At 41.8% G+C, this 27,944-nt stretch overlaps 1 protein-coding gene across 1 annotated transcript in view; it reads left to right on the top strand.

Moving 5' to 3' along the window:
* Positions 1-11,642, top strand: part of Stam2 (signal transducing adaptor molecule 2) — a 46,359-nt gene extending 34,717 nt beyond the window's left edge. Inside the window, exons 9-14 of the mRNA NM_001012085.1 lie at positions 771-853; positions 986-1,073; positions 2,305-2,359; positions 5,465-5,615; positions 8,564-8,730; positions 11,274-11,642. Coding sequence (NP_001012085.1) covers positions 771-853; positions 986-1,073; positions 2,305-2,359; positions 5,465-5,615; positions 8,564-8,730; positions 11,274-11,502 — 773 coding nt within the window. The 3' untranslated portion in view covers positions 11,503-11,642. The remainder of the gene's footprint in view (positions 1-770; positions 854-985; positions 1,074-2,304; positions 2,360-5,464; positions 5,616-8,563; positions 8,731-11,273) is intronic.
* Positions 11,643-27,944: the final 16,302 nt, after the last annotated feature.

Here is a 27,944-nt window from a genome sequence, read left to right as displayed (position 1 = left end):
AGAGGTCTAGCTGTCCTGGACTCTGTTTGTAGACCAGGCTGGCCTTGAACTCACAGAGATCTGCCTTTCTGTGCCTCCCAGTGCTAGAATTAAAGGCATAAACACCATGCCTGACAGGAAAAGTCATCTTGATCCTCACTGTATCTCTATGTCTTGTTGAGCTCTCTTTACATGTAATTCAAAGTTAGCCAAATACTTTAGGTCAGGAGGCCGCTAGACCTCATCCTTTAGTTACGTTGTTTTCAATAGAACTTTTGTTTCCATCAAAGTTTAATTAAAATTGAGTACTTTCTAGCAGTGCTCCAGGGATCTCGTATTAGGTAGTTTTCAGGATACGCATATTTATAAATTATTTTAAAATATTCTCTTTAGGAAATATTTTTTTGTTTTAGCTTTATACTATTTTAACTCTCAGATAGCTTAAGTTCAGTCTATGTTTTGTTCAACTAGGAAATACATATATTTTTTTTAATTTTTAAATATAGAAGGTCAGAGGTACATGGAGCATGCAGTTATAAGTGGGACTGGCTTAGTGATAACATCTATTCCCAGATGATTGTGTTCACCGCCTGGCATGTATCTAAGCACTGGGAAGGAGGTTTGGCACACCGTGAGTGCTGAGTAAATATTGTGGCATAAATGACCATATGTAATATATTGATTATGAATTATTTCCTATGGATAATAATAGACCACCTAGAAATTTAATGACTAAATTGTAATGCTGATATAAATGTTGCAAAACTTAAAAACTTATTTTGTTTCTGTAGCAACAGTGGACAAATCGAATGTAATTGATGACGATGTGGAGGAAATTAAGAAGTCGGAACCTGAGCCTGTTTATATAGATGAGGTATCGACCTTTTGTTTAATAAACTAGCAAAACTTTTAAAAAATATCCTATCTTTTTGGAATAGGTGGGAACAGTGCTTCTCCACTCAGTGCGGTTAACTGGACTTCTCAGTGTCTCCTGTTACTTTTCTAGGGTAAAATGGACCGAGCCCTGCAGATTCTCCAGAGCATAGACCCAAAAGATCCAAAACCCGACTCCCAGGACCTCTTAGACTTGGAAGGTATTAGTTAATATTGAACTCACCTTTATGTTGCTTACATACATATTACAGTTTATAGTGTCCTGAAGTTTTTTTCCTGCTTCCTGTTTGCTCTTTGAGATTTGAAATTCTTGTGAGAAACAGACTTGTATATAAATAATTGTAAATAAATAGAAGTGTCACTTGGAAGATACTGTCACAGCCCATCTCCATTTCATGAAAGGAGTCTTTGTATTTTGTAAGGTCTCTAGTGAAATTGGCCAAAGAAAAGGCAGGATTAGAAATAACAGCATGGACAGGTGGCTCACACCTTTAATCCCAACACTTGAGAGGCAGAGACAGGCGGCTCTTAGAACAAGTTCCAGGACAGTCAGGGCTACACAGAGAAACCCTGTCTTGAAAACAAACAAAAAACAAACAACAACAAATCATATCATAGTAAGTGAAGTCAGTATGTAAAAGTTTATTTTTGTTTAACTGTCTTCTGACTGTGTGTCATTTAGTTTCTAAGAGTTTAAAGCAAAACAGATACTCTTCTGTGTTTAAGGATCCTTCTCGGGTTTCTAACCAAGTGCCAACCAGCAGTCAACCAGAGTCAAACAAACAATCCCAGTACTTTGGGCTTCTGGGCTTAGGGGATTGATTGTACATACAGCTCCTGCATGAAGAAGGCTAAGGCAGGGAGAGCGCCATGAGTTCAAGGCCAGTCTGGACCATGGAGTGCGACCCAGTCAGAAAACCACACAACAAAACTAAACAACCTTTGTAAAAAAAAACACAGTAAATAGATGTCTTAAATTTTTTATATAAAAGAAAGCTTGGTTATGAATATGGAGCACTTCTCTATGATATTTGTTTTTACGTTTGGAAGTCTGTGAAGTGTTTGGTGTGTGTATGTGTGAGCATGCCATATGCACACGTGGAAGCCAGAGGCTATCTCTGTAGAGCCGGCTCTCTGCTCCCCCTAGGACCAAACGCAGGTCACCAGGCTTGTATAGCAGGCTCCTTTATCTGCATAGCCATCTTAGCCCTGCATTGTAAAACATCTTACATACATAAAAAGTATGACTGTCCAATGCTTGTGCGTGTGTACACATAGTCCATACATCTGGACCAGGTTCGCCTTTATCATCTTTCCTGGCATAAGCTTATTTCCCTATATTTTATATGATGATGCATATTCTCTTGTTTAAAGATTATTGAAATCGACTTGTATTAAGTTTCTATATTTGTAATTATTTCTGTATTACAGATATTTGCCAACAGATGGGTCCAATGATAGATGAAAAACTTGAAGAAATTGATAGGTGAGGTCTTCACTTGCTTTGAGCAGATTTTCAGCTGGGGAGTCGCTCGTGGGATTGAGCAATTACTGCAGTTCCGGGTCGGTCGCCAGACTTTAAAGCTAGCGTCTGGTTACGCTGTTTATTTTCATAACGTCACTCCCACCAACGGCAGGAATGTGGCATGTGTAGACCGTGGACCCTTGCATTTTATCACAGTCACTTTGTTTTGGGGGCTGGAATTGAGTACGAAAGAATGAAGTGTGTCAAGGACAACATGAACACGGGTGTACCCAGTGAGGTTGACTGTGACAGACCCAGGAGAAATAGCATCTGTGAATATAACGAGTGAGACTTCCCTAATTTGGGAAGCTAAATGCAGTGCAGCGACTCCCCTCGTCTTCTCTCAAGCCTCTCTCTGTGTTCCTGATGCCTTTTCTGTTCCCTTGTCGCCCTGAGTTTGCTGCTCTGAGACTGGGCATCAGTGCTGCTGGTGGACAGGGTTACTCCCATTGGAGAAGCTTGAGAAATGAAGTCCAAGGGGAAGGAATTACTCTCCGCTTTTCTCCCTTTCCAGCCCCTAGTGATTGAACAGCTGTATAAATCATACAAAAAGAAAGGGATTAGGTTAATTTTCTAGTAGGTCAGCAAACAGTGATTCATTCAGGAAAAAATGGTTTGTTCCATAATGTATTTTAACATTATTTTTATTTTATGTGTGTAAGTGTTCGCCTTCATATCTGTGCACCATGTATCTACCTGGTGCCTGCAGAGGCAAGAAGAGGGCCTCAGTTCCCTTGGAACTGGAGTTACAGGTGATTGTGAGCTGGAAATCAAATCTGGGTCCTGAGGAAGAGCAGCCAGTGCTCTTAACCATTGAGCCATCTCTCCAGCTCCTCCATAGCATGCAGATATAGTTTTTTTTTTTAATGAATCCTTTGTGTTTTTACAAAACTGAAATAATCAGTGGTAGATTGGTCATAGTTTTAGATAGATCATAGTTTTGGAGAACATATCCCACACCTACTTATACATCTGCTACTAATGATTAGTGAGTAATCACACTGGGAAAGTTGAGAAAAAAATAACTAGTTTGCCATACGTGTGGCTGGCAATATTAGTACGCATTTCCCTAGGCCTAAAAATATTCTTTACCCAAACCATTTGAAATGCGTACTAAATCTAGGGAGCTATACAGTGACCAGATGTTGTGATATTAAACACAATGCTATTTATGACCATAAATATGCAGCTAACTAAAATGTCTTTCAGTGTTCTGTGTCTTATAGTAGAAATTAATTGCCATTGAAAAATACTTTCTGATATGGAATGATGTCATATATATAGTGGAAGATAGAACAGCATAACATTACTTTCATTAATAAGAAGAATTTACTAAAGAAGAATGTCTAAAGGAATTAAAACTCAGAGTGCCCATTTCTGAAGTCAGTTACCTTTGAGTGAGAGCTGGCTGTCCATCTGTGAGTCTGTGAGCCAGGGTCAGTGTTTCATAGCAGAGGGGACATTGCAGCCTCTAGGGCTTTATAGTCTCATGGACTGTTTGCTCCTGCCACGAATTCAAAGATAAATATAAATCATTTTTCCTTGAATAAATCAGCAACAGTTTGCTATTTCTATAAGGGATGGGAATGAGAGTTAAAGTGCCTTGTTAGAAAGTTAAATTGTACATTTCACTTTGTCATCACAAAGCATGAGCTCTCATACTGCCCTCCAGTTCTGACTTACCAGACTATTGTAATCTGATTTTCTACTGCTTTCCCCATTAGGTTGGCCTTTCACTCCTCCCCTGTATCCTGGTTGTCCATTTGCCTACCTTTCTTTTACCATCTGGCCGACCTGACCTGGTCATTGTTTCTACCTTTCCTGTCCATCTTTCCTCAGGACGAACTTGAGCCCTGGTCTTGTCTCTGCTGTCTCCAGCTCCCGTTAACCTCTAAGTTCTCTGTCCTTTCCCCACTCCTTAGAAGTTTGCACTTGGTTATGTGTTACTTCATTTGCTGGTTTTTCTTTTGTGCTCTTGACCTTGTCTTCCAAGGAGAAGCGCCTCAGCTGTCCTTGCTTGCTCTGGTGTAGTCCTGAGTGTGATTCCCTGAAGGCTTGCCTTTGCTTGGGGTTGTCAGTCTTGCAGGATGGTCTTATGCATGCGCTCGTGGCCGTCCGCTGTTGTGTCAGTGTCTCTGCAGTACGCTGGGTTACGTAGGCCACATCACGCTGTTACTGCGTACACCTGACTTCTGTAGGTTTAAGTGCTTTGCAGCAGTTAGATAGTTTGCCTGCTTGTGGTCATGGCACGAGAAGAGACAGCACCTGTTAGTTGGCTCAAATAGCATGTTAATGAAGGAGAGACTGCTATTTGTGTGTTGGGCAGTTTATTCGGCTTCTCATCTCTCTTGTTCACACTGAATCACATCCAGTATACACTTACAGATGATTAATACCACACAAAAAGTAGCCATTTAACTTACACCGTCATTCATCACCCCCAGGGGAATGGGCAGAGTTGTACCATCAGGGTGCATTTCCTGGGTGGATAATGCTTATCTGGATTTGTTGTTGTCTAATGCTGTGCCTAGTTTTGTTTACTTCCCCAAAGTAATGAAGTAAACAGAGTAGCCCAACTTGTGTATATGTTGGTTTTACTTGTGTTTCCTTGATTTTAGTTTGTCCTGTCCTGGACCTGAGTAAGGCGTGTATGCTTTTCTCCCATTTTGCTCTTACTGCAGTCACAGTATACCTCACAGGGGCTCCGGGTCTTCATCTACATACTGTACTGTGTTAGTGGGGTTTATAATCAAGGCATAGACTTTTACTGAAACATAGACTATTTTTCTTTGTAATTAAAATTTTGACATAAATCTATAATGTATTAAGTTAAATTCTAGCACCCAAATTATGAATTGATTGCAATTTATGAGGTGTAGATCTGCCTTTTCTGTATTATTAGGAAGATGGACCAGTCTGTTGATGGAATTCAAGTTTCTCCTCTCAGTTTTCCTTTGGGGATGCCCTTTCATTGCATATAAAAAGAGCCTTCTGAGGTATGAACAAAAATGTGTACTAAACTTGAACGGTCTTCACGTTACTTTGAAAATACTTGTCTTGCATCAGGAGGCACTCAGAGCTGTCGGAGCTGAACGTAAAGGTGCTGGAGGCCCTGGAGCTGTACAACAAATTGGTCAATGAAGCGCCCATGTACTCAGTCTATTCGAAGCTCCACCCGGCTCCTTACTCAGCCACAGCAGCTGGGGTTCCAGTGCAGGTGAGCATTGCTCTTGAGAAGTAGTCATGGTTTTAAAAAAATTAAATGTTTTAAGAGCATAATGCTAAGGGCAAGATAAGGCCCCAGGGACCTGCTGCCCACGAGTAAAATTATAAAACTAGGGCTGGAAAGATGTGAAGAGATGGCTTAGCCATTAAAGATTAGGCTCACAACCAAAAAACAAAAAAACAAACAAAACAAAAAACCAATGTTCAAAACAGTGTATGTTCCTTCTTCACTGTGAGAAAGTACCTGAGGAGAGTCAGCTAAAAGGAGGAAGGTTGTTTGGCTGGTCTAGTGATCTCAGGCGTCTCAGTTCATAGTCAGCTGGCTCCACTGTCCTCAGCCCAAAAGAGCACTCCATCCCCAGGGCAGGTGGGAGGCAGAATAGTGCAGGTCTGAGGGCAAGATAAGGCCCCAGGGACCTGCTTTCTCCAGCAAGTCCTTACCTTCTCACAGCACGCTCTACCATGCACTCACTAACGGGCGGATTCATGGGTAAAGTTAGCTCTCGCTCACCAAGTTCTTGAAATCCAGACTTCCAGCACACAAGCCTCTGGTGTGTGGGGGTGGGAGGGGATCTCCATATCTGCAGACCTTGGCACTGAACTTTGATGGTTTCAGAAGTATTGTTTGAACAGTGTTAGCCATAAAGATTAAATATGATATTTCACAAATTCATTCCAGTTTATTTTTAACACATTGAAAAGACTGTGCCTGGTTCTTTTTATGCCTCTGTAAGGAAGTAAGTATGTATGGGGTATAAGTCTTCTTTGTAGATGTAAGTCCTGGGCTGGAGACATGGCTCAGCCGTTAAAGGCTAGGCTCACAACCAAAAATGTACATGTAAGTCCTGTTTTATCAAGCACGAATTTCTCTCATATATACACACACACACATAATTTTTAATTTTATGTACCCTAAAGTGTTGTCTGGATATATGTCTGTATGAGGGTGTCAGATCTCCTGGGAAGGAGTTACATACAGTTGTGAGCTGCCATGTGGGTGCTAGGCATTGTACTTGTGTCCTCTGAAAGAGCAGCATTTTCTTAGACTCACGCCTTAACGTCTGTGTAATGAAGCTTTGCTCTGGGCTGTGAGATGTAGTTGCCAGAAGCTGCCCATTAGCAACATTGCTTTCCCACTACTTAGCATGGTTTTGTGCCTCCAGCTGACATGAGAATACTCAATTTCTTCAGTATCCCATTCCAAAGCATTTTTCAAATCTTAGCCAATTAAATTTAAATTAAGTGTGGATGAGCAAAATTCATGTTAATTTATGAAAAGTGGTATGCAATGGAGTGTGTGAAGGAGACACCAAGGAGAGCAACTAGAATGTGGTGCATAAATTAGATGATGTAACACAATATAATTGCTAAGTATTTTTTTAAAATGGTTACTGTGGTAACTGTCACACCAGAGAAGAAGCATTTATCAAATATGCCATGCTCTGAACTTTTTGAGAATTACATATGAGCTTAGAAAGGATTTCTGGGTTTAAAAAAGATTCCTGAAGTTTGTTCACTATTACTTCTGTTTTTAAAACGATGTTTGTTGCTGCTGTGGAAGTGGAATAAGTTAGAAGTGTCTGCTCCCCTGAACGAGAAGTGTGTGTGCTTCATGTCTGTGAAGGGCGGTCGCTCCTGTGCCAGGTGTCTGGGCTGCAGTTTGTACAGCTCGTCTCTTTTCCTTCTTTAGGTGTTCTCTAACATTTACTTTTTTCACACAGCTTCTTAATACATTAAGTCATGTGTGAGTTTGTTTGAAATTTCAAAAAATTACTGTTCTGTTTTTGAAAAACATATGAACTAAGTTGAGTGGCTGGGTTATGTACAAGAAATACACTTACAAATGGTGAACTCCAGAAGCCCATTCCTGTCTCACTTGGCAGAGGCTTGCTAAAGAGAACATCATTGCATTTTATGTAGCTTACTTGGCGTCGCCTATTATCCTAGATTTTAATGTAATCTTTGGTTTAAATCAAACTTAAGCAATGATTACTACCATATAGTAGTTATTATTAAACATACGGCTCGCTTTTGAATGCTGTTATGAATAGGCCGATAGACTCTGTCCTTACAGAACTGTTACTGTCTGTGAACATTTACGTAGGTTTACATAAGAATCTAGTGACTTTTTGCCGTTTCCTAAGAATGCACTTTGTCTTATTTCATAGCTCATCTTCTGAAGGCAGGTCTCTTAGTCACTTCTGTGAAGAGACACATGACCATGGCAACTCTTAGAAAGGCAGACATTTAATTGGGTTTGCCTAGAGGTTTCGTCAGTCCATTGTCATCATGGCAGGCATGGCTGGAGAAGGAGCCAAGAGTTTGATATCTGGATTGGTAGGCAACAGAAACACAGACACAGACACAGACACAGACACACACACACACACACACACACACACACACACACACACACACACACACGTCCTGGTTTGAGCATCTGAAATCTCAAAGCCCACCCCCCAGTGACTCAGTTCTCCTATAAAAACACACCTACTAGTGCCCCTCCACAGCAGGAGATGGGTACACAAAGCAGAGAGGGCCCAGCACCCTGGTCCTCTCTTTCAGCCTCTCTCCAGTGGGGGAGGTGGAGTAGTCATCCTCATGGTGGTCTGGAGTAATCACGGGCTTCCCTTCAGGGGAAGGTTCTGTGGCAAGATGTATATTAATAGACACTCTTGATAGAGTCCAGCCTTCTACTTAAAAATACAGTCCCCACTCTTTTCTTCAAAACTCCTGGAAAATCAAAGAACAATTAAACACACTGCAAAAGTTCATTGATTAGATATCAAAAGTTGGAGACTTTTTGTTCCAGTGTGGAAAGATCAGCAGAATCAGATTGTTCCTCAAATAGACAGTTCATTTCTTTTATGTCTTAAAGTTCTAGGTGTGCTTAGTTAAATCATAGAGTGAGCAACATTTTTTCTCTTTGATTAATAGACATACCCAGTCCAGTCGCATGGTGGGAACTACCTGGGTCATGGCATTCACCAAGTACCTGTTGCCCAGAGCTATAACCTAGGACCTGATCCTATGGGCTCATCGAGGTCTCTGCCTCCAAATATGAACTCAGTAACAGCACACACCATCCAACCTCCATATTTAAGGTACGTTTTAGAGAGCTGTGTTAAATTTCTTTAGTTTTAGAACAAGAACCTACAAACTCTTCTCCTTACAGTAACATTTTCACTTTTAACTTTTGCTGTTGCCTGTTTGCTTGACACAGGGCATCTCTGCACGGTCCTGTCTGTGCCCTAGAACTGACTGTGTAGACCAGACTGGCCTTGAACTCTTAGAGATGAGTCTGCCCCTGCCCCCTGAGTGCTGGAATCAAAGGTGGCTGCTGCCGAGCCAGCTCTCCCTTTCCACTCTTAAGGTGGAGCTGCTGGAGGCCGCTGCTGCTCTCCCTGGGTAGAATGGCACTGTTTTACTTTAATTGATATCTTGATAGCTGCTAAGGTTTGAACCCACAGTAAAGACCCTAGTGGTCTTCACAGGGATTGATGTCAGCGTGTTCTTAGTTCTGTGCTGTGGTAAGTTAGCCTAATGGAGCAATGCTAGCGACACCTGTATGTATGTATTAAAAAGTTAGTGCTTTCGCTCATAAAAGGATGTAAGATCCAACCAAAGTTGACTTGGGTTTAATATTTCTATACAAGCATTCTCAGAAAATCATATTTAAATCTTCCTATTGATTTACTTTATCACAGAATATGTATTCAGTGTTTTATTCAGCTGCCCTCTAAGGCCCCTTTTTGTCTTCAAGCCCATGAGTAAGGACTACCTGAAAAGTAAGTGGACTTGTATCTGAGGGTTACACTACAGTTTTGTTATTCTGAGTACCAGGAAGTATTACGGAGATAAACCTGGTATATCAACATTAATCCTCTACTGAAAGCAACATATTTGGTGTGATTTAAAATTAAACGTTTTAAATATATTTATGCCATAGTAGAAATAGGAGAAAAGTGAAGTTCTTCTGTTCAGTGCGGTTTGTTTCCCTCTTGAGTGTGAGTCTGCCTATGTGGTCAGTCTCAAAGCACTCTGCACGGTCTGATGCAGACCACACTGTTTTGTTTTTGAAAGTGGTAGACACAGGCAAACGCAGTTTGCATTCTCAGTGCCTTTAGTACTTGGAGTGAGAGGTTTTGGAGAAAGCAAGTTAAATAAGCCTTCTCATCTTACGTGCTGTTGCTGTGTGAGCATTTCTTTTCCCTTAACTTATTCTCTGAAAGTCTACTATAATGTAGTAGCAAGAGATCACAAGATATCATCTCATCATACCTACTGCATGGAACCTTGCGTTTAAATAAAAACTGTAAACTCTTAATGCTTTGGATGCAGAGGCTTGCAGATCCTTGTGAATTCAAAGCCTGGTCTACATAGTGAGACCCTGCCCTGAAAGATAGATGGATGGATGGATGGATGGATAGATAGATAGATAGATAGATAGATAGATAGATAGATAGATAGATAGATAGGGATGGATAGATAGATAGATGATAGATAGATAAATAGATCGGTCGATCAGTCAGTGCTCACCCTCATCTCAGGTAGAAGGAACAGTTTGCTTTTTTGTCAGATTTCTTCCTCCCACTTGCAGCTAGGCCTTTCTCCATTCTTAGCTCTTTGACCTTCTTCACTGTTCTTGTATGGAAGCCTCACCTCCTCACTGATCTCCTTGGCTTGTCTCAGGTGCTTCTCTAGCCACTTCTGTGACCTAACCTGTGCCTGCCACTGCTTGCTCCCTCCCCTTTCTTTTTTCTCTTTTTACTATATGGGATGCTTCTGTGGGTACCTTTACCTTGCTAGTTTGCTGCCCTATGGGCATGTGTGGCGGCCAGAGGTTAGGATGTCTTCTTCAGACTCAGTGTGTATACTGTTTATGTACCTGATGCCTTCTAGGCCACAATAGGATCTGTGATCCCCTGGAAATAGAGTTACAGACGGTTGTAAACTGCCATGTGGGTGCTGGGAATCAAGCTTGCTCTCCTGGAAGAGCAGCCAGTGCTCCCAGCTGCTGAGCCATCCATCCCTCCAGCACCATCCACCTAGTTTTTTTCAGTACAGTCTCTCACTTATTTGAAACACTCTGTTTGCCTAGACTGGTCAGACAAAACGTCGGGGTCTGTCTCCCTGTCCTGGGGTTAGCTAGAGATCCAGATTAACTCTTTATGCTTTCACAGTGAGCACTGTCTTCACTCCCTGAGTCAGCTCTCCAGTCCTGAGTAGACATAAAAAAAAAATTATGCCAGGCAGTGGTGGTACGTGCCTTTCATCTCAATACTCAGGAGGCAGAGGCAGGCAGATCTTTGTGAGTTCAAGGCCAGCCAGGTCTACAGAGTGAGTTCTACAACAATTGGGGCTACATAGAGAAACACCTACCAACTAACAAACAAAAGAAATTAAGTTACTAGTATGATGGCTACATAAAAGAGAAATGGAAAAGTCGTGTTTGTCCTGATGGTCTGTCGCTGCAACTTGAGCAAAAGTAAATGTGACTTCTTTTTTTTTTTTTTTTTTTTTTTTTTTCTTTTTTTCGGAGCTGGGGACCGAACCCAGGGCCTTGTGCTTGCTAGGCAAGCGCTCTACCACTGAGCTAAATCCCCAACCCCGTAAATGTGACTTCTTTGTGCAACTTTGTTTGCAGCACTGGACAGGACGCTGTCTCCAACCCTTCTTACATGACCCAGAGCTCTCATCTTCAGGCAGCTGCTGGGACAGCTGCTTACACACCAGCCATGGGGGTGTCTGCAGACCTGTCCTCTTTCCAGAGCACAGCATCCGGTTTGCCTCAGCTGGCTGGCTTTCCAGTGGCAGTTCCTGTACCTCCAGCCCCACAGCCACAAGCAAGTTACCACCAGCAGCCACTCCTTTAGAGACACACCAGGACCTGCTGAACGGCTTCGTGGGTGTGCCACTTAACCCAGGGGATTCTAATCTGAAATAGTAAAAGTTTCCCCTCTCAGTCAAAAAGAACCATAAGTAAATAAAGCACAAAACCCCACCTTACCCTGAAGGCCATAAAAGGGTTTCTTTTCCAGTCCAGTTTGCTTGAAGCTGATGCTTTGGTCAAAGGCAGCTTGGATGTTCTTAGTCTGGTTATGACACTACGTGGTATGGGGCAGGAGTGTGGAATTTTATCTTTAAAGAAACTGTTGTTTCCTCTAAGATGTGATATTGAGGAGCACTGAAGACCTTTAAACATTTTTGTCTGCACTTTCCCCCCCGCCCTGAATTTCCCACACCCTGTTATTTTAAAAGGCGAACATCATCTTTTAGTGCGAGCCTTTAGCTTGCCAGCGTGTTTCCTGTTGGCTCCTTAAATTACAGTTGTGTCAGTAGCACTGTCAGCTTTGCTCTCAGTGCAGTGCTCAGTAGTAATTATCATATACTTGTCTACAGAAGCAAGAACAATTGGGAAGGTACAAAAAATGTTTTCTGTTATTAACAGTGAAAACCATGTAAATGCAAATATTGTGAAGCAGTCAGCTAGTCCTCTGACAGCTGACGGCCAAGGAACGCCCACGAGATGTTAGCCTTCCTAGGAAGGGCACTCTCTCACACTAGTGCCCCTGATATTGAGAATTGCGTTCTAGTGACTTTGGCGAGTGTCTAATGAAGGTGCTGTCCTTTGGATTTCCTGCTTGCCACAGATGCAGACCCTGCACTTCCTTCTTAGAAATTCTCAGTGAATTTGAGCCAGACACGCTCCCCAGATCTGGTGTGATTGAAACCATCATGGGTGTTAAGTGTGAGGTGGGCGTTACTTTCTTACAGAAGTGATTGACATTCATGAAGGAATTGTGCATCCCTCAGAGGTAGTCCTGAGCTTTGCTGAGACAGCAGGCAGCAGTTTGGTGGACATACAGGCTGACAGGACAGCAGTCAGGCTGCTTTTCTGAAGCTCATGTTTGAAATGAGTCCGTACAAGATCCCACATCCTGTGAGAATTGGTGGTAAACCCATAGGGATTTTCTCTTAAAACTTTGCACACTACTTTCTTGTACCAACTTTTTACACAATACAAACTAGAAAACAGATGCACATGCCATAATATTTACACTAGGAAATATTCTAAACTTAATTTTTTTAAATTTTTAAATTTTTTGCGTGAATGCACTTCTATATATATTTTTAAGCCCTTAACCTCTATTAAAAATCCATTGGGAGACAATTTGGAAATGTTTGTCATTTATCTACTTACAGATATTTGATTATAAGTGTGTTATTTTTTCAAAGAAACTTCATTCTAGAACCTACCACTGCATAAAGTAGCCAGCACGGAAGGGAGAGCAAGCAGTCCACGCAAGGCTGTATTTTGAGAGTGTCTGGTCTTCAGATCCAGGACACTGGAAGATTTCCCAGTCTTCATCACTCAGGTTGTTTTCCCTACAGCCTTTTCCTTTCAGCTGAACCCACTGAAGGACCTAGAAGAAGACTGTGACCCGGACCCTGCTGTTGGAGAGCAACCATCTGCTCTTGAAAAATTAAGTGAATAAACGTAAAAGTCTAGAGCTGCTCTTGATAACGTTTGCATAGATAAACTTGTCCTTCCTTCCCTTCCGAACTGTGTTTAATAGGCTCGTATTAGTGTTTGTGCATTTCATGTTCAGTTGCCTGAACTGTAAAGGCCTTGGTCAGCGTAAATACTGTGTGCTCGGTGAGTGGGGAGCAGCCAGTAAAGCTCAGATTTTGGAATAGTAAAACACGCCACGTGCCCTGTATATAAAGAGTATATATTGGTGTCTGTGAAGTGTAATATATGCAGAAGTTTCTCCCTCCTACATTTTATTTTTTCCATTCATAAATTTGTGTTGCAGAGTTATTGATAGCCTAAAAATGATAGTAAATCTGTATTGATCTGATTTCAGTATTAATACGAAATGTAAAGATATATTTTTTCCATGATCCTATTGAACTGTACTTATTTTAAGATGTTTGTAGCTATTTATTTTCTGCCAAAGGAACAGTCTATCTTCAGATTTCTACATTGGGCTCATATTTAGTGTTTTCTAACAATTTTTAAATTTCATTTTTCATATAAATTTTGTTATATTAGAAAATTCCTCAAAATATATAGAAGAATTTTATAGTATAAAACATTTTCTTGGGTGTTGAGTGGAGTATATTTGAAAAGTCAACAGTCAGCCAATGTTGTCTTTTTATTTGATAATTTGCTTATAAAATTACACATTATCTCTTTGCTTTGCATTTAAATATGTGATTCTATTATGCTATTTCAAGTACTTGATATTTGACTAATGATTGTACTGTACATTGAAGACAATAATAAAGTTTCATCCACATTTTGAAAATGACTGTAAATGTGGCTGGTTTAGGGATATAACTCAGTGATAGAGTTTGTTCTTCAACCCCCAACACTGTAAAACGGGGAAGATGGCCTTAGGGATCCTTCTGTCCTTTAAAGAAGTTTTATGTGTCTTAGGTATTTTCTTCTGTATGTGTGTCTGTGCACCACCGCATGCCTGGTTCACTCAGAGCATCAGATCCCCTGGGACTAGAGTTAGGGAAGGCTGTGAGCCACCTGTGTACTGGCCCTGAGCCAACTCTCCACCTCTGGGATTTCTTTCAAAGCTTTTCTTAGCAAAAGAAAAAGTGTAAGGCTCCTGTCCACTCCTAGGGCAGGCTTTGTTGAACTGTGCGTTAGTGTAACACAATGTTGTTCTTAAGGCTAATAAATGGTAAATAACACAGCACCAACTTAATGATTCTACCACAAGATCGATTTTTTTAGATTACTTCCATTTTAGCTCATAGATAAAAGGAAAGACTCAGATTGATTTTGTGGGTTTGTTTGACTTCATTGTTTTCTTAATATAGTTCTGGATTTTTATTTTAACCCAGAGGGAAAATTACTACAAATTTGTGAAGCTAAGTTTGAATTTGAGAGCTTTTTTTGTTTGTTTTGCTTAATGTAGCTTATACAGTTGAGTGTGGTGAAGTGTCCCAAACTCATGTTTGGAATGTCATATGTGACCTTACTTGAAATGGTCTGAAGGTAAGGTTATCTCAGGGTCTTGAGCAGAAACATTCCCAAAAAGGATGGACTCTGAATCAATGAAAGGCAGGACCCAGTGGAGGAGGCTGCATGGAGGAAGAGACAGGCTGCACTGCCTTGAGGAAAGGAAGGGCTGCCTGGGACTACAGAAGCTGGGACATGGACAGGACTTCTCTCTGAGCCTTTGAGGGAACATGTTCTGCCAGCACCACCCTTGCAGACGTCGGCCTCCAGAGCTATGAGGAAATTTGTTTCTCCTGTTTAAGCCTCACTTACAAAGTTCCGGGAAATTAGCACACAGGTAAACATGCCCAACAGTTCTGCATACCCTGCGCTGGGATCCCAAAGGTTGCTTAAATCGTGTTGGCATATGAGTTGCAAAAAGCACACGTAGTCCAGTGGGCAGTTGATTTCACCCTTGCTAAACCACAGTGAAAATGCATGATGACAGACAACTCTAAAACCTCTCCCTGCTGACACATAATGATTTATTTTAGCGATTTGTTTCCTCACATCTGTATTTGATCCCTTCATGCCAGAGACGTTCAAAGGTAACAGGGTCACCTGATTTTGCATTTACTGTCCACTCCTTTGCCCATTGTGAGTAGGAACATGGTGGGATAAATATTTAACAGCAAACAGGAGCAGAACTGGGTGACAAAGTGATGAATATGAAATTTATGGTTTAAAAAAAGGGTAAAAGAACACTTAAAGAAACCACCTACTTGATATTTGGTATAGGAAGCAGTAACATCTTTATTTTTCGCTTTTTAATGATGTGAAGTTCACATAATAAAGTTAACCATTTTAAAGCAAATACTTACAGTGGAGTTTAAGTATTTGCATTTACAAATGACCTTGAGTTTGAAAACAAGACACTCTTGTGTTTGAGTCTTCTCACATAGCAGCTTTTACTTAACATGTTTACTTACTTGGATTTCTGTGCTCACACCCAGAACCTTGAGCTTGTGGGGCAAGTGCTCTACCACTGGGCTAAACTCGATGCTTCTTGCTGTTTGTTTCTATCGTACAATATGTCAATACATCATTGCTTGTATAGCTAAATAATGCTGTCACATGTGCAGTACACACACCACAGCTAAGACAGGTTTCCCCTTAGTGGTCCAGGCTATCTTCACAGTCAAGATCATCCCTGTTGAGCTTCTAAGTGTGGAGATTAAGCCTGGTCTTGAGATCATAATTCGATGGCAGTGGATGGACTCTGAGATTGTGTGGTTCTATCACATAGAATATCTATTCTACACTAAGAATGTGAGCTCAGCGAAGTGTAACAAGCACTGTTCTACAAAGAAGTGGCAATGTCATCAGAGCATTGTGGCTGGGAGTAAAGAGGTATTGAAGCAAATGTACTCACAGCCTGTGTTTCTCCATCCAAAAGGTAGCAGAGGGGAGGGGGATCCAGTATGAACTCTGGTAGGCTTAGAGTTTTCAAAACCTACTTTACCTCCCTTCTAAGAAGCCCACCACCCATCAGAGGTAGGGGAAAAGAAAGGTCAATAGGAAACAGGTTTGTGGACCTGTTTAGAACTAGTTCTTTGGGACGATTCTATCTTTGTTGTCAGAAGTCCAGTCCCTTAGCAAAACACCAACGCGAATGTACAGCAGCAGTCTAGACCATTCAGCAAACGTCAGACTAATCAGTTAGCATCAGTTTGATCCAGAAGAAACCATAAGGCTCTGCTGATTGCCATGTGTCCTCAGAAGCAGCCAAGAGGCATCCAGAATACCACCAGAAATTTGTTGGTGCATTTCTTTCTACAAAGTCACAGCTAGTGAAGATCAGCAAAGAAAGCAAAGTAAACCAAAGCAAGAGTGTCAACAGTGAAAACCAACGATGACTGGCAAAGAGTTGCAAGAGCACTGTCTGCTCCAGCAAAATATCACATGGCCTTTTATCATGACAACTTTCAGGAAAACACCATGTACCTGCTCTCAGCAAAACATGCTCTCATAAGTCAGTTTCCAGATACACATCACCTGATAAACTCAATCTCCAAAGAAATCGATCTGCACTTCATCTCAGGCCTCTGTTGCACTGTCAATGAGGGGGAAGCACTCACAACCCTATATCTAACATTGATTTTGCACACCCATCTTTCCCTTTACCCCCTTCTGTATGTTAGACTGACCCACACTCCCAGATTCCTTGTGCTTCAGTTGTTTAGTCCTGTTAACACTTTTCCCCCTTACTTTGTCCACTTAATGAGTCACTGCCCTGATGTCACTCCCCCCAAATAATGCTATGCTTTTGAAGCATCTTGTAATCATGTTCAAGCAGTTACCACTTGCTCATGATCTCTTCCCTCATCTGTAGCTGACATTATGGTTTGCTTTATTTAATATACATTACAACCAGCCACCTCATTTTAATAATTCTGTATAGAAGTCAGTAAACAAAATAATGGCACTTGCTTTCCCAGACTCCTTTGCAGCCAGAGGTGACCAGATGCATTGTTTTTGATCCAATGAGATTTAGGTCAGAGGTCTTGAGTCTTCCTACGAGGAAAGGAAAAAAAGGTTAAAAAGAGGAGCTTTGGCTTAGCAGATTCCATGCCGGGAGATAAAGCAATAATTTTGTGACCATGAAGGGTAAAATCCCAATGGCTTAGGAAGATAACATCTTTGAATGGCTTTCACTTCATGGGTGAAAATTAAAGATCTTATCTACCACTTCATCTGCCAGCTGCCTGTTGGGTAGGTTTAAGCCTGCATAGGTCTGTGGAAGACTTAAAAACTCAGAGCCATATTTTAGTTGTATTCCCAGGGTTTGGCACAGACACATAATATATCTGAAATGAAAATTGGAACTGAACTTAGCCAAGAGCTGCCTGGTATGTTCCAGGGCCTGTATCCTCTTACCCACGTGATTGCTTATTGGCATCTAATTACAATTTTTTATTGCATTTTGTTTGTATGTGTTTGGAAGGAGACGTAGAGGTCAGATGACAACTCTGGGCAGTCAGTTCTTCCTCTGTGTGGGACCAGGACATAGAACTCAGGTCCTCAGTCCTGGCAGCAAGGGCTTTATATTGTGAGCTATCTCACCAGCCCGGATTTTAACATTTCACAATCTATTGTAGAATTTAACTCTACCTGGCCTAAAGCAGTTTGATCTATGATACATCTTAAAATTCAGTTTGGCAGGCTGGAGAGATGGCTCAGTGGTTGAGCTCACTCAGGTTCAATTCCCAGCACCCACAAGGAAGATCAGAACTGTATAGCTCCAGTTTCAAGGGATCTGATAACCTTCACACAGACACGCAAGCAGGCAAAGCACCAATGCACATAAAATAAAAGTAAATTAAAAAAAATTCAGGTTGGCTTTAATTGAATACGACATCAAGTATCAAGAGACAAAAGGATGGGGGTGGTGAGATGACTCAGCTTGTTGCACAAGCCTAATGACCTGAGTTCGATTCCTGAAACCCACTTACAATGGAAGAAGAAAACCAGCCCCACACTGTAGACTTCTGACCCTCATACCCACGCTGTGCTACACATGACCCCTCCTATCCCGCATGCACAACAATAATAAATACTTTCTTAAGAGGAAGAAAGGGGGCCAGGCTTCAATTTAAGGTTCAAGAAAGCCAATGTCGGGCTGGAGAAATGGCTCAGTGGTTAAGAGCACCGACTGCTCTTCCAGAGGTCCTGAGTTCAAGTCCCAGCAACCACATGGTGGCTCACAACCATCTGTAATGAGATCTGATGCCCTCCTCTGGTGTGTCTGAAGACAGCTACAGTGTACTTACATATAATAAATGAATAAAATCTTTTTTTAAAAAAAAAAAAAAGAAAGAAAGCCAATGTCCTGCTCTTGAAAGTGACTTACTGGCTCCTCTTAAAGCCTCAGAGTTGGGGCTGGGGATTTAGCTCAGTGGTAGAGCGCTTGCCTAGGAAGCGCAAGGCCCTGGGTTCGCAAGGCCCTGGGTTCGCAAGGCCCTGGGTTCGCAAGGCCCTGGGTTTGGTCCCCAGCTCCGAAAAAAAAGAACCAAAAAAAAAAGCCTCAGAGTTTGGTAGCCAAGGCAGAAAGCAGCATAGTGCACACTCGACCAGCGGCGGGAGAACTAGAACTTTTTTTTTTTTTTTTTTTTATGTGTGTGTAGGTGGTTTGCCTGCATGTATGTCTGGGCACTATGTGTGTGTCTGGCACCCACAGAAGGTAGAAAAGGGTGTCAGATACCCTGGGACTGGTAACCATTGTGAGCTACCATGCAGATCCTGGGAATCGAATCTGGGTGCTCTGAAGAGCAGTCAGTGCTCTAAACCACTGAGCCATCTCTCCAGCCCTAGAGAACCAGAATGCTATTACTTGGCATTTTACATAATTCTGTATCTTAGGATTTTTTTTATAAGTATGTTTTCTTTAAATATTGTAGAAATCAGCATAGTTATGATAAGCAGTCAAAATGGCAGAAGGAAGATGTGTGGGATAAGGGATCAGCTGTTATAACCGTCTAGTTTAAGCAAGTCACTCTTACTAAAGGTATCATTTTCAGTCGTTTTAAGGTTTTTGTTGAGGTTAAAATTTTTCCTTTTCTCCCTCTAAGCCTTTCTTTCTCTCTTTCAAATGTATGTACTTATTTTTCATTAGTGTGTGTGTGTGTGTGTGTGTGTGTGTGTGTTTCTAAATACATAAATAGAACCTTCGAAGTCTGTGTAATGTTACTTGTATGCATGTTTTCAGGGTGACTTTTGGTGTTGTATAACTAGTTGGTGTGCTCCTCCCTAGGGAGGACTATTTCTCCCACTCTCAGCATTCCTTAGTTGTTTGTAGTTCTTTGCCTGGATCTGAGGCCTTTGAGGCCTGAGCTCATGTCCACCCATGTTAGCACGTCTGTTTTTGTGGCCCTTGCTCAGTTCATATATTTAGGCAGCCTTGATGGTGAAACTTCATAGGTGTAGCTCCTGACATTTCTAGGAGACGGTCTCTCAGCAAGCTCCCAGTCCTTCTGGGTCTAATAATTTTTCTACTTTTTCCTCTGAAATGACCCCTGAGCCTTAGGTGCAAGAGTTGTGTTGTAGATGAATCCACTAGGCCTCGCCTCTGTAACTCCTATAATATACATTTTGATTGGTTGTGGTTTCTGAAATGCCTTTCTTTGTTCAAGGTGAAGTTTCCTCAATGAGGGGTGAGGACTACATTTATCTGTGGGTCTAAGGAAAAATATTCAGAATGTTGTTATGGATTGTGCTGGTTTAGTAAAACGATGGTGTTAGGTTCTTCAAGATTCATGACATCACTAGTCCTGAGTAGTGGCCAAGTTTCCAGTATAAGACATGATTTCCCTCTGTTGAATATATGTTTAATTGAAGAGTTGTTGGTTACCATCAAGGTATGAGTATCTTGACAGGACTACTACACACCCTATGGTTATTGTGTCGCGCTGGTCTCTGTTGTGCTTCATAGGTGTCATAGCTGGGTATGACTGTTGGTTGCTTCCCTCCTTTAGAAGTGTGCATGGTGCCTTCTGATACCATAAAAGCTGGTCCAGGGAGGGGCATTAAGGTGAGTTCAAGCTCAGGAGCCTCTGGGCCCTGTGATCGCATTGTGTCTTAAGCAATAAAGACTCGGGCAGAGTTTGGAGGCAACCAAGGGCAATAACAGTACCCTGTAGTGTGTGGGGAGTCTGTTGGACAACCCTGACCAACAACTCAAAATAGGGCTGCTTGTTCCTGGTGTTGGGGTTTTGTTTGATGATCCATGGCTCTTGGAGGAAATGTCAGCACAGATGGGGAATTTTCTTAAACTATATATGTATGTTTATACACTGACTTATGTACATAAAGATATTTCAGGTAGTTAATGGTGTGATTCCTTAGTTCCTTCTTTTCTGCTTACATATGATCAGAAGCTTAGTGGGTAGCACAATATCTGATACTTCTCTGGTGTCTGTCCTCTTCAGAGTCAGTGTGTTCCAGACTGTAAAGTCAGGTACATCAGAGCCACTGCCTAGACAACAAGCCAGGACACACAATGTGGCTCCCTGAGAAAACACTGAATGTGCTGGCTAAAAGAAATACAGGATGAAATACTTAAGTTAGCCAGCAGGTAGTACCTAAACAGGAGCCACCACTTAAGAGATACATGTTACTCATCACGACAGCGACCGTGCTCACAACTTACTTTGAGCTGTGTTTCCATAGCCTTGTGAATCATTTGTACCCTTCAAGGTTATACTCAGGGAAGAGTGTTTTCACAAGGGCAAGATTTTCAGGCCTGAGGAAAGGGGGCAACAGAAGGGAAGAGGGGCGGAAGAAAGTGTTCTGGTAGATGGGTGGATATGGTCAAAACACCCGTAGGAAAAGGTCAGAAAGAAGTATTTTGTAACACCAATATCTGCTAATAAAATGTACAGAGAGCTTCAAAGAAAGTGCCATTCATTTTCATGACAGTAATCTTTAATAACGTGAATACCCACAGCTTTCTAAACAGAACCTCAATATGTGGATTGACGCTTTGGAGCAGAATAACCTTAGAGAAATTCCTGGGGCAAGAAAGAATGAGACAGCTGGGTATGGTGTTTCACACCTTATAATCCCAGAATTTAAGGGCTGAGGCAGGAGGATGGCACTGAGTTTGAGGCCAGCTTGGAGCTATATGGTGTAAGACCCTATACTGCGCCTTGCTTTAAAAAAAAAATAAAAAAAATAAAAAAAAAAAGCAAAAGTTCAGACCGTTTATGCGGCGTTAAATGTAAAAGGCCAATCCACAAAAGCATGATATGCAGTGTCGTCACCAGCGAAGCCAGCTCAGCAGCCCTGTCCACACTAAGCTGCTTCCTTCTCGCTCAGAATGACTCACTGAGTCGCAGCATTTCTGAGTTTCCCATGCTCTAAATTCGTCCCCATTCTCCCCGTGGACCACGTGGTCAAAGCTGCCGCAGCCACAAACCTGCTGCTCTGCGAATTTTCTCTCTAATCGTACAGGGCGGGACGACCTACAGGAGAAAGAATTGTATTTGGGCTCAGGGTTTAAGACGTTCTCATCAAACTGGACTCCATCTGAGGTAGAGGGAGCTTGCATATGGCTGATGAATCAGGAAACAGAGACAGACAGAAATTGGGGAGTAGCTTATAACCCTCAAGGATCCATCCCTAGTGACTTGTGCCCACCCTTAGGTGGGCCCTAGGTACTTGAGGTTCTAGATCCAAAAAGTTGTACTGATCCCCAAGCAGGACTGACAGCTGGAGACCAAGTGTTGAACCCATGAGCCTGTCTGGGATATTTCAGATCCCAACCATAGCAAAACAATATTCTAAGTGCATGAACCCTGGACAAAATAGGATTTGACTTTTAAATATAAACCCACAGTCATCGTCTTGGTTTTATTTTTAATAATTTATTTTTTAAAGTTGTATGTGCATTGGTGTCTTGCCAGCATGCATGTCTGTGTGAGAGTGTTGGATCCTCTAGAACTGGAATTACATGCAGTTGTGATCTGCTGTGTAAGTGCTGGGAATTAAACCTCGGTCCTCTGGAAAAGCAGCCAGTGCTCTTAACTGCTGAGCCATCTCTAGCCCCTTATTATTGTTTTTTAAAAGTACCTTGAATGTACTTTGGCTCCCGGAAGCACTTTGGAAAATACATCGGTGAAAGGACACAGGAAGTTTATGAAGAAAGTGCTTGTAGCTGACAGAGTACTCCTGCAGGGTTCAGTGTCCTGATAAAGAAAGCAGGTGGTATAGCCTGCCCTCGCTCACGGTAATTCATTCTCTTTGTCTCGGGTTCCTAATTTGCTAACTGGAATTTGTTCTAAACGAGTTACTAAATTCTCTTGCAACTCTAAAATTGTTAATGAGTTTTGTTTTAAAAATAAGAGTCATAGGACTGGAGAGATGGCTCAGCGGTTAAGAGCACTGACTGCTCTTCCAGAGGTCCTGAGTTCAAATCCCAGCAACCACATGGTGGCTCACAACCATCTGTAAATGGGATCCGATGCCCTCTTCTGGTGTGTCTGAAGACAGCTAAAGTGTACTCATATATAATAAATAAATAAATCTTAAAAAAAAAAAAGAGCCCCGACTGCTCTTCCAGAGGTCCTGAGTTCAATTCCCAGCAACCACGTGGTGGCTCACAACCATCTGTAATGGGATCTGATGCCCTCTTCTGGTGCATCTGGAGACAGCAACAGTGTACTCACATATATGAAGTAAATAAATCTTTAAAAAAAAAAAGAGTCATAGAAATATTGTGAAGGTAGTTTGGAAGATTGCATTTTCTAGTCCCTGCCTTAGGGTCACACCTTAGCCTGTTACGTTCGTCTGCAGCCCTGCGTTGAAGATTTCTCTTGTCCTCACATATGTATTCATCTGTTTAACCATTTATTAGTCATGTGCCTTGAAGGACTATTTTACACTCAGGGTTATATTTCAATATTATTTTAATATATTTTTTATTTTTTGAAGCAGGTTCTCACACTATACCCTGGGCTGGCCCTTGAATTCGTGACAATTCTCCTGCCTCAGCCTCCTGAGTGATGGAATTACAAGTGTCTGCCGTCATAGCTAATTCAATCCTACTTTAGTGCTCATGTCGCCCCCCACACTAGCCCCTGAGAGACCTCTTAGGTTGTTCCCGAATCCTCTTGATACACTCTCATCATTGAAGCTCTGGAGTTTTTGTTTTTAAAGCAGTCCCTTACAGTCTGGTACTTCAAGACACGCCAAGATCATTCATTACTTGTACGTCCTGTCCCATTCCTAGAATCAGCAATTTTCGTAGGTGCCCTGGTTTCATTTCTTGGCATATAGCATCCGAAACTAAGATATTGTACTACATGTGTCTCTTAGTTATGAGGGTTTCATGGCTGTGGAGAGACGCCGTGACCAAGGCAACTCTTATAAAGGAAAACATTTAATTGGGGCTGACTTACAGGTTCAGAGGTTTTGTCCATTGCATCACAGTAGGAAGCACGGCAGCATGCAGGCAGATGTGGTGCTGAAGCAGGAGCTTGTGCACATGTAAGCCCTCAAAGGCCGCCTCCACAGTGACACAGGCTCTCCAATAATTTACTCTAATAAGGCCACAGCTCCTAACAGTGTCTCTATCTGTGAGCCAAGCATTCCAACACATGACTCTATGGGGGCCATACCTATACAAGCCACTACAACATGTTTGCTCAGCTGCTCACCTGGAGTCAAAAAACAGGTGCATAATAAGTATGCACGCACACTGTAAATGTTTGTATATGTAATCATTCATACCTGTGTAAAGCCACACCTGGGTTTTTAATTGGGTTGCTTGTTTTCCTTATTCTTGGGATTTAAGAATTGTCGATATCAGGCTGGAGAGATGGCTCAGCTGTTAAGAGCACTGACTCCTCTTCCAGAGGTCCTGAGTTCAATTCCCAGCAACCACATGGTGGCTCACAACCATCTGTAATGGAATCTGATGACCTCTTCTGGTGTGTCTGAAGATGGCGACAGTGTACTCACATACATAAAATAAATAAATAAAATCTTTAAATAAAAAAAAAGAATTGTTGACATTGTTTGTTTGTCCTTAATGAGACTTGTGTCTTGCAAACATTTTCTCTCAGTGTGTAGATTATATTCATTCTCTTTGTAATGTCTGCCGAAGGCAGGAACAGGGGACTTTCAAGGGAGAGGAGATATAGCACTGTGGTATAAAGGTGGTGGTGGGGAGGAAATAATAGACTAGAAAGAATTAAATGGGGAGGGCAGGGGAGAAGAGAGAATATAAGGAGGGATAACTAACACGACCTTTACAAATAAAGTCATGTAGAAGCTCCCTAAAATATAACAATATCCATATGTACATAAAAGTTTAATGAAGTTACCCTATAACTTGCTGGACACCATAGACACTTAAAAATCTCAGTGCCAGGAAACAGTTACTCTTTTTTTTTTGTGTGTGTGTGTAGTTTTGGCCAATGAGTTCTGATAGACTACACAAAATCACATGCTATTGCTTTCGGTTCCTCTCTACAACTTGACAGTAAGACTTATTGCTGACACCACATGCTTGAGTTACAGACCGTGGAGAAATCAATCTGGTACTAACTTGGGAGCCTTGTCAATACTGGTTAGCTTCTCAGTGCTCGCATATGCTATGCACACAACCGGAGGAGACAAGAAATCACTCTTATCCAGCTGTGAGCTGCAATGATGACCAGCAAGGAAACGTGCCCACTGGGTGGATGGTACTGGAGGAATCAGCAACTTTCTGCTTGGGATTTTAGTTCTGTTCCATAACCTGGCATTGTTATCGAGGCCACTAACTATGCTTATATAGGTCCTAGGCTTTAAGAGATTACTTAGTTTTGGTACATGGACATAGTTTAAATTACCTCCTTAGTGATTTATTGCTATACCTTTAGATTAGTATATCTTTCAACCTTCATCAAAGAAACTACCTCTTGCAATAGATGATTAGCACAAAGACCCATTGGTTAAGACGGAGAGAGTAAGAGTGCAGGATGCTTAGCTCCAAGAATGTCTATCGATAATACACCCTCCAACCAAGGCTCAGGGTTATTGTGAAAGATCGTAAGAGCCAGAGGCCGTGTGTGACTTAAAACAACAACAATACCCCAGTGTTTTCTGGATACAGCAGGGCAGTGTGACAGCACGCACAAGACCTAGGCGAGCTCCAGCTAATCAAAGTCCAGCCTACAGTGGGGAAATAGCCCAGGAGCTGTTGGCAATTGACCTGTTGGGAGAGAGCTAGTTTCATTTAAGGACATCGCTCTTACTAGGTTAATCAGTTTCAAACCCCACACCTAAGAGCACAGACTGGACTCCTGTGGTTTAGAAAGAAAAAATGAGGAAAAGTTGCATGAGTCGGGAAAGGGAAACAGTCAATCTGGAAGGAGCCAAGGAGGGTTGGACATGACCAAAACACATTGTGCAGAATTCTCAAAGAATCGATAAAATACTTTTAGGGTATTGATTGAATTTTAAACAAAACCCAAATTCCATCACTGAGCAGAAGGTTTTAATTTAAATTTAGCCTCCAAATCAGGGATTTTTTTTAAAAAAAGTTTTTGGATCAGTCATGCTTTAAACTGGTGTATCTAAAAAAACCTCATCAAACCCAGAGCAGGTATATTTTGTGCTAGATGTGCTTTGTCTCCTATTTGCTCTTAGCTCTGTGATATATTTTCAGTTATGTCTTTAAGACCCAGAAAATTAAAAATAATGGCTTAACTGTCATAGAATTCACACACTTTGCAACTCAGTCGTGTAAAGAATGCAATTCAGGACTTCTGTGTTCAAGAAAAAGTCTATGCTGCCCAGGCTGCTCTCGAATTCCTATGCTCAAGTCATCGTCTTGCTTTTGCTTCCTGAGTGTGCCATGGTGCTGAGATAACTCCGTGGCTTTCAGTGTATGTACATGTGTGTAATGTGTAATAGTCACTACATTCATCTTCGTCATATTCAGCTCACCCAAAAAAACAAATCCCGTGGACTCCAGGCATGTGGCTTGGTGAATAAAACAGTTCCTGGACAAGCGTGAGGACCAGAATTGATATTCCTAGCATCCATATAAAAGCAGAGCTCGGAGGCAGAGACGGGATTTCTAGCTCACTAGCCTAGCTGACTCAGTGATCTTTAGGTGCAGCAAGAGACTCTGCCTTAGTAGCTAAGGTGGAGAGAACATCTGAGGAAGACACCCAAGGCAGGCTTCCACACGTACTTGCCTAAGCAGTCTCTAATCTATTTTCTGTGTCTGCAGATTTACTTATTCTGGATATTTCAGAGAAAAGGAATCATACTAATCCGTGATTTTTTTAGGATTTTTTTTTCACTCAGCATATTTTTTAAAGGATTTAAAATTTTATATGTATTGGTGTTTTGACAGCATGCATGTCTGTTCACTGTGTGCGTGTAGTAGAGTGGAGGCCGGGAGAGGACATTGGATCTCCTGGAACCAGTGTTACAGGTGGTTATCGGCCACCGTGTGGGTGCTGGGAACTGAACTTTAAGTCCTCTTAACCATTGAGCCATCTCTCCAGCTCCTTGCCCAATATTATGGTAGGTATTCTAGTCGGTGTAAGGCGGTAGCTGTCTCACATTGTTTTGTGTTATCACTACAGAATATATGAGACTATATAACATATAATGGGAAATGATTGGTTTTTGCATAGTTCTAGAGGTGGAATGCCAAAGGTCAATGTGCCACGACCTAGTGAAGACCTTCTGTGTCGTCACATAGCTGAAGGCAGAAGGGCCATGATACAGCAAATGGAAGCAAATGTAACTATCATCATCATCATCATCATCATCATCATCATCATCATCGTCATCGTCACCACCACCACTACCACCACCACCACCATCATCATCATTATTATCTTTTTTTACAATGGTCTTTATCTCCCTCCTGGTCTACCCTCTGACTGTTCCCATTCCATATCTCCCTCCCATCTCCAGGAGGATGTCCCCACACCACCAGACCTCCCCACTCCCTGGAGTCCCAAGTCTCTCAAGGGTTAGGTGCATCTTCTCTGTCTGAGTCCAGATCCTGCAGTCCTCTGTTGTATGTGTGTCAGGGGCTTCATATCAGCTGGTGTTTGCTGCCTGGATGGTGGCTCAGCATTTGAGAGATCCCAGGGGGTCCAGGTTAGTTGAGACTGCTGGTCTTCCCATGGGGTAGCTGTCCTTCTCAGCTTCTTCCAGCTCTTTCCCAAATCAACCACAGGAGTCACCAGCTTCTATCCATTGGTTGGGTGCACATATCTGCATCTGACTCTTTCAGCCACTTGTTGCGTCTTTCGGAGGGCAGTCATGATAGGCTCCTATTTGTAAGCACACCGTAGCATAGAAAGACAGGGCATCAAGTGGAGGGATGGGGTTTGCCATCCCACAGTCAAAAGTAACTGTTTATAATGGCATCAATTCCACTCTAAGAGTGGAGCCCTTGTGGCAAAAAATTCTCTTAAAGGTCTAATCTGTTAATACTGTTAAGATGTAATAAAATGTCAGCACGTGTTTTAAAATCATAGTTTGTTGCACTTTCCTAATGATGGTTAGTACACACTTTTTTGGTCACTGATGTATAATTTATTTTTATTTTATGTGCATTGGTAATTTGTTTGCATGCATCTCTGTGTGAGAGTATTGGATCCTCAAGTGTTGGAGTTGCAGAAAGTTGTGGGCAGTGGTGGGAATTGAACCAGGGTCCTCTGGAAGAGCATCCAGTGCTCTTAACCACTGAACCATCTTTTATTTTGATGAAGTCCAATATGTTTGTTTTTCTTTTGTCATGTGCTTTGATATCATGTTTAAGAATCCATTCCCGAATCTGAGATC

The sequence above is a fragment of the Rattus norvegicus genome, chromosome 3 (genome assembly GCF_036323735.1).
Source record: "Rattus norvegicus strain BN/NHsdMcwi chromosome 3, GRCr8, whole genome shotgun sequence".
In the NCBI taxonomy this organism is placed as follows: domain Eukaryota; kingdom Metazoa; phylum Chordata; class Mammalia; order Rodentia; family Muridae; genus Rattus; species Rattus norvegicus.
The sequence above is the reverse complement of the archived record's forward strand: the minus strand, read 5'-3'. Positions and strand labels throughout refer to the sequence as shown.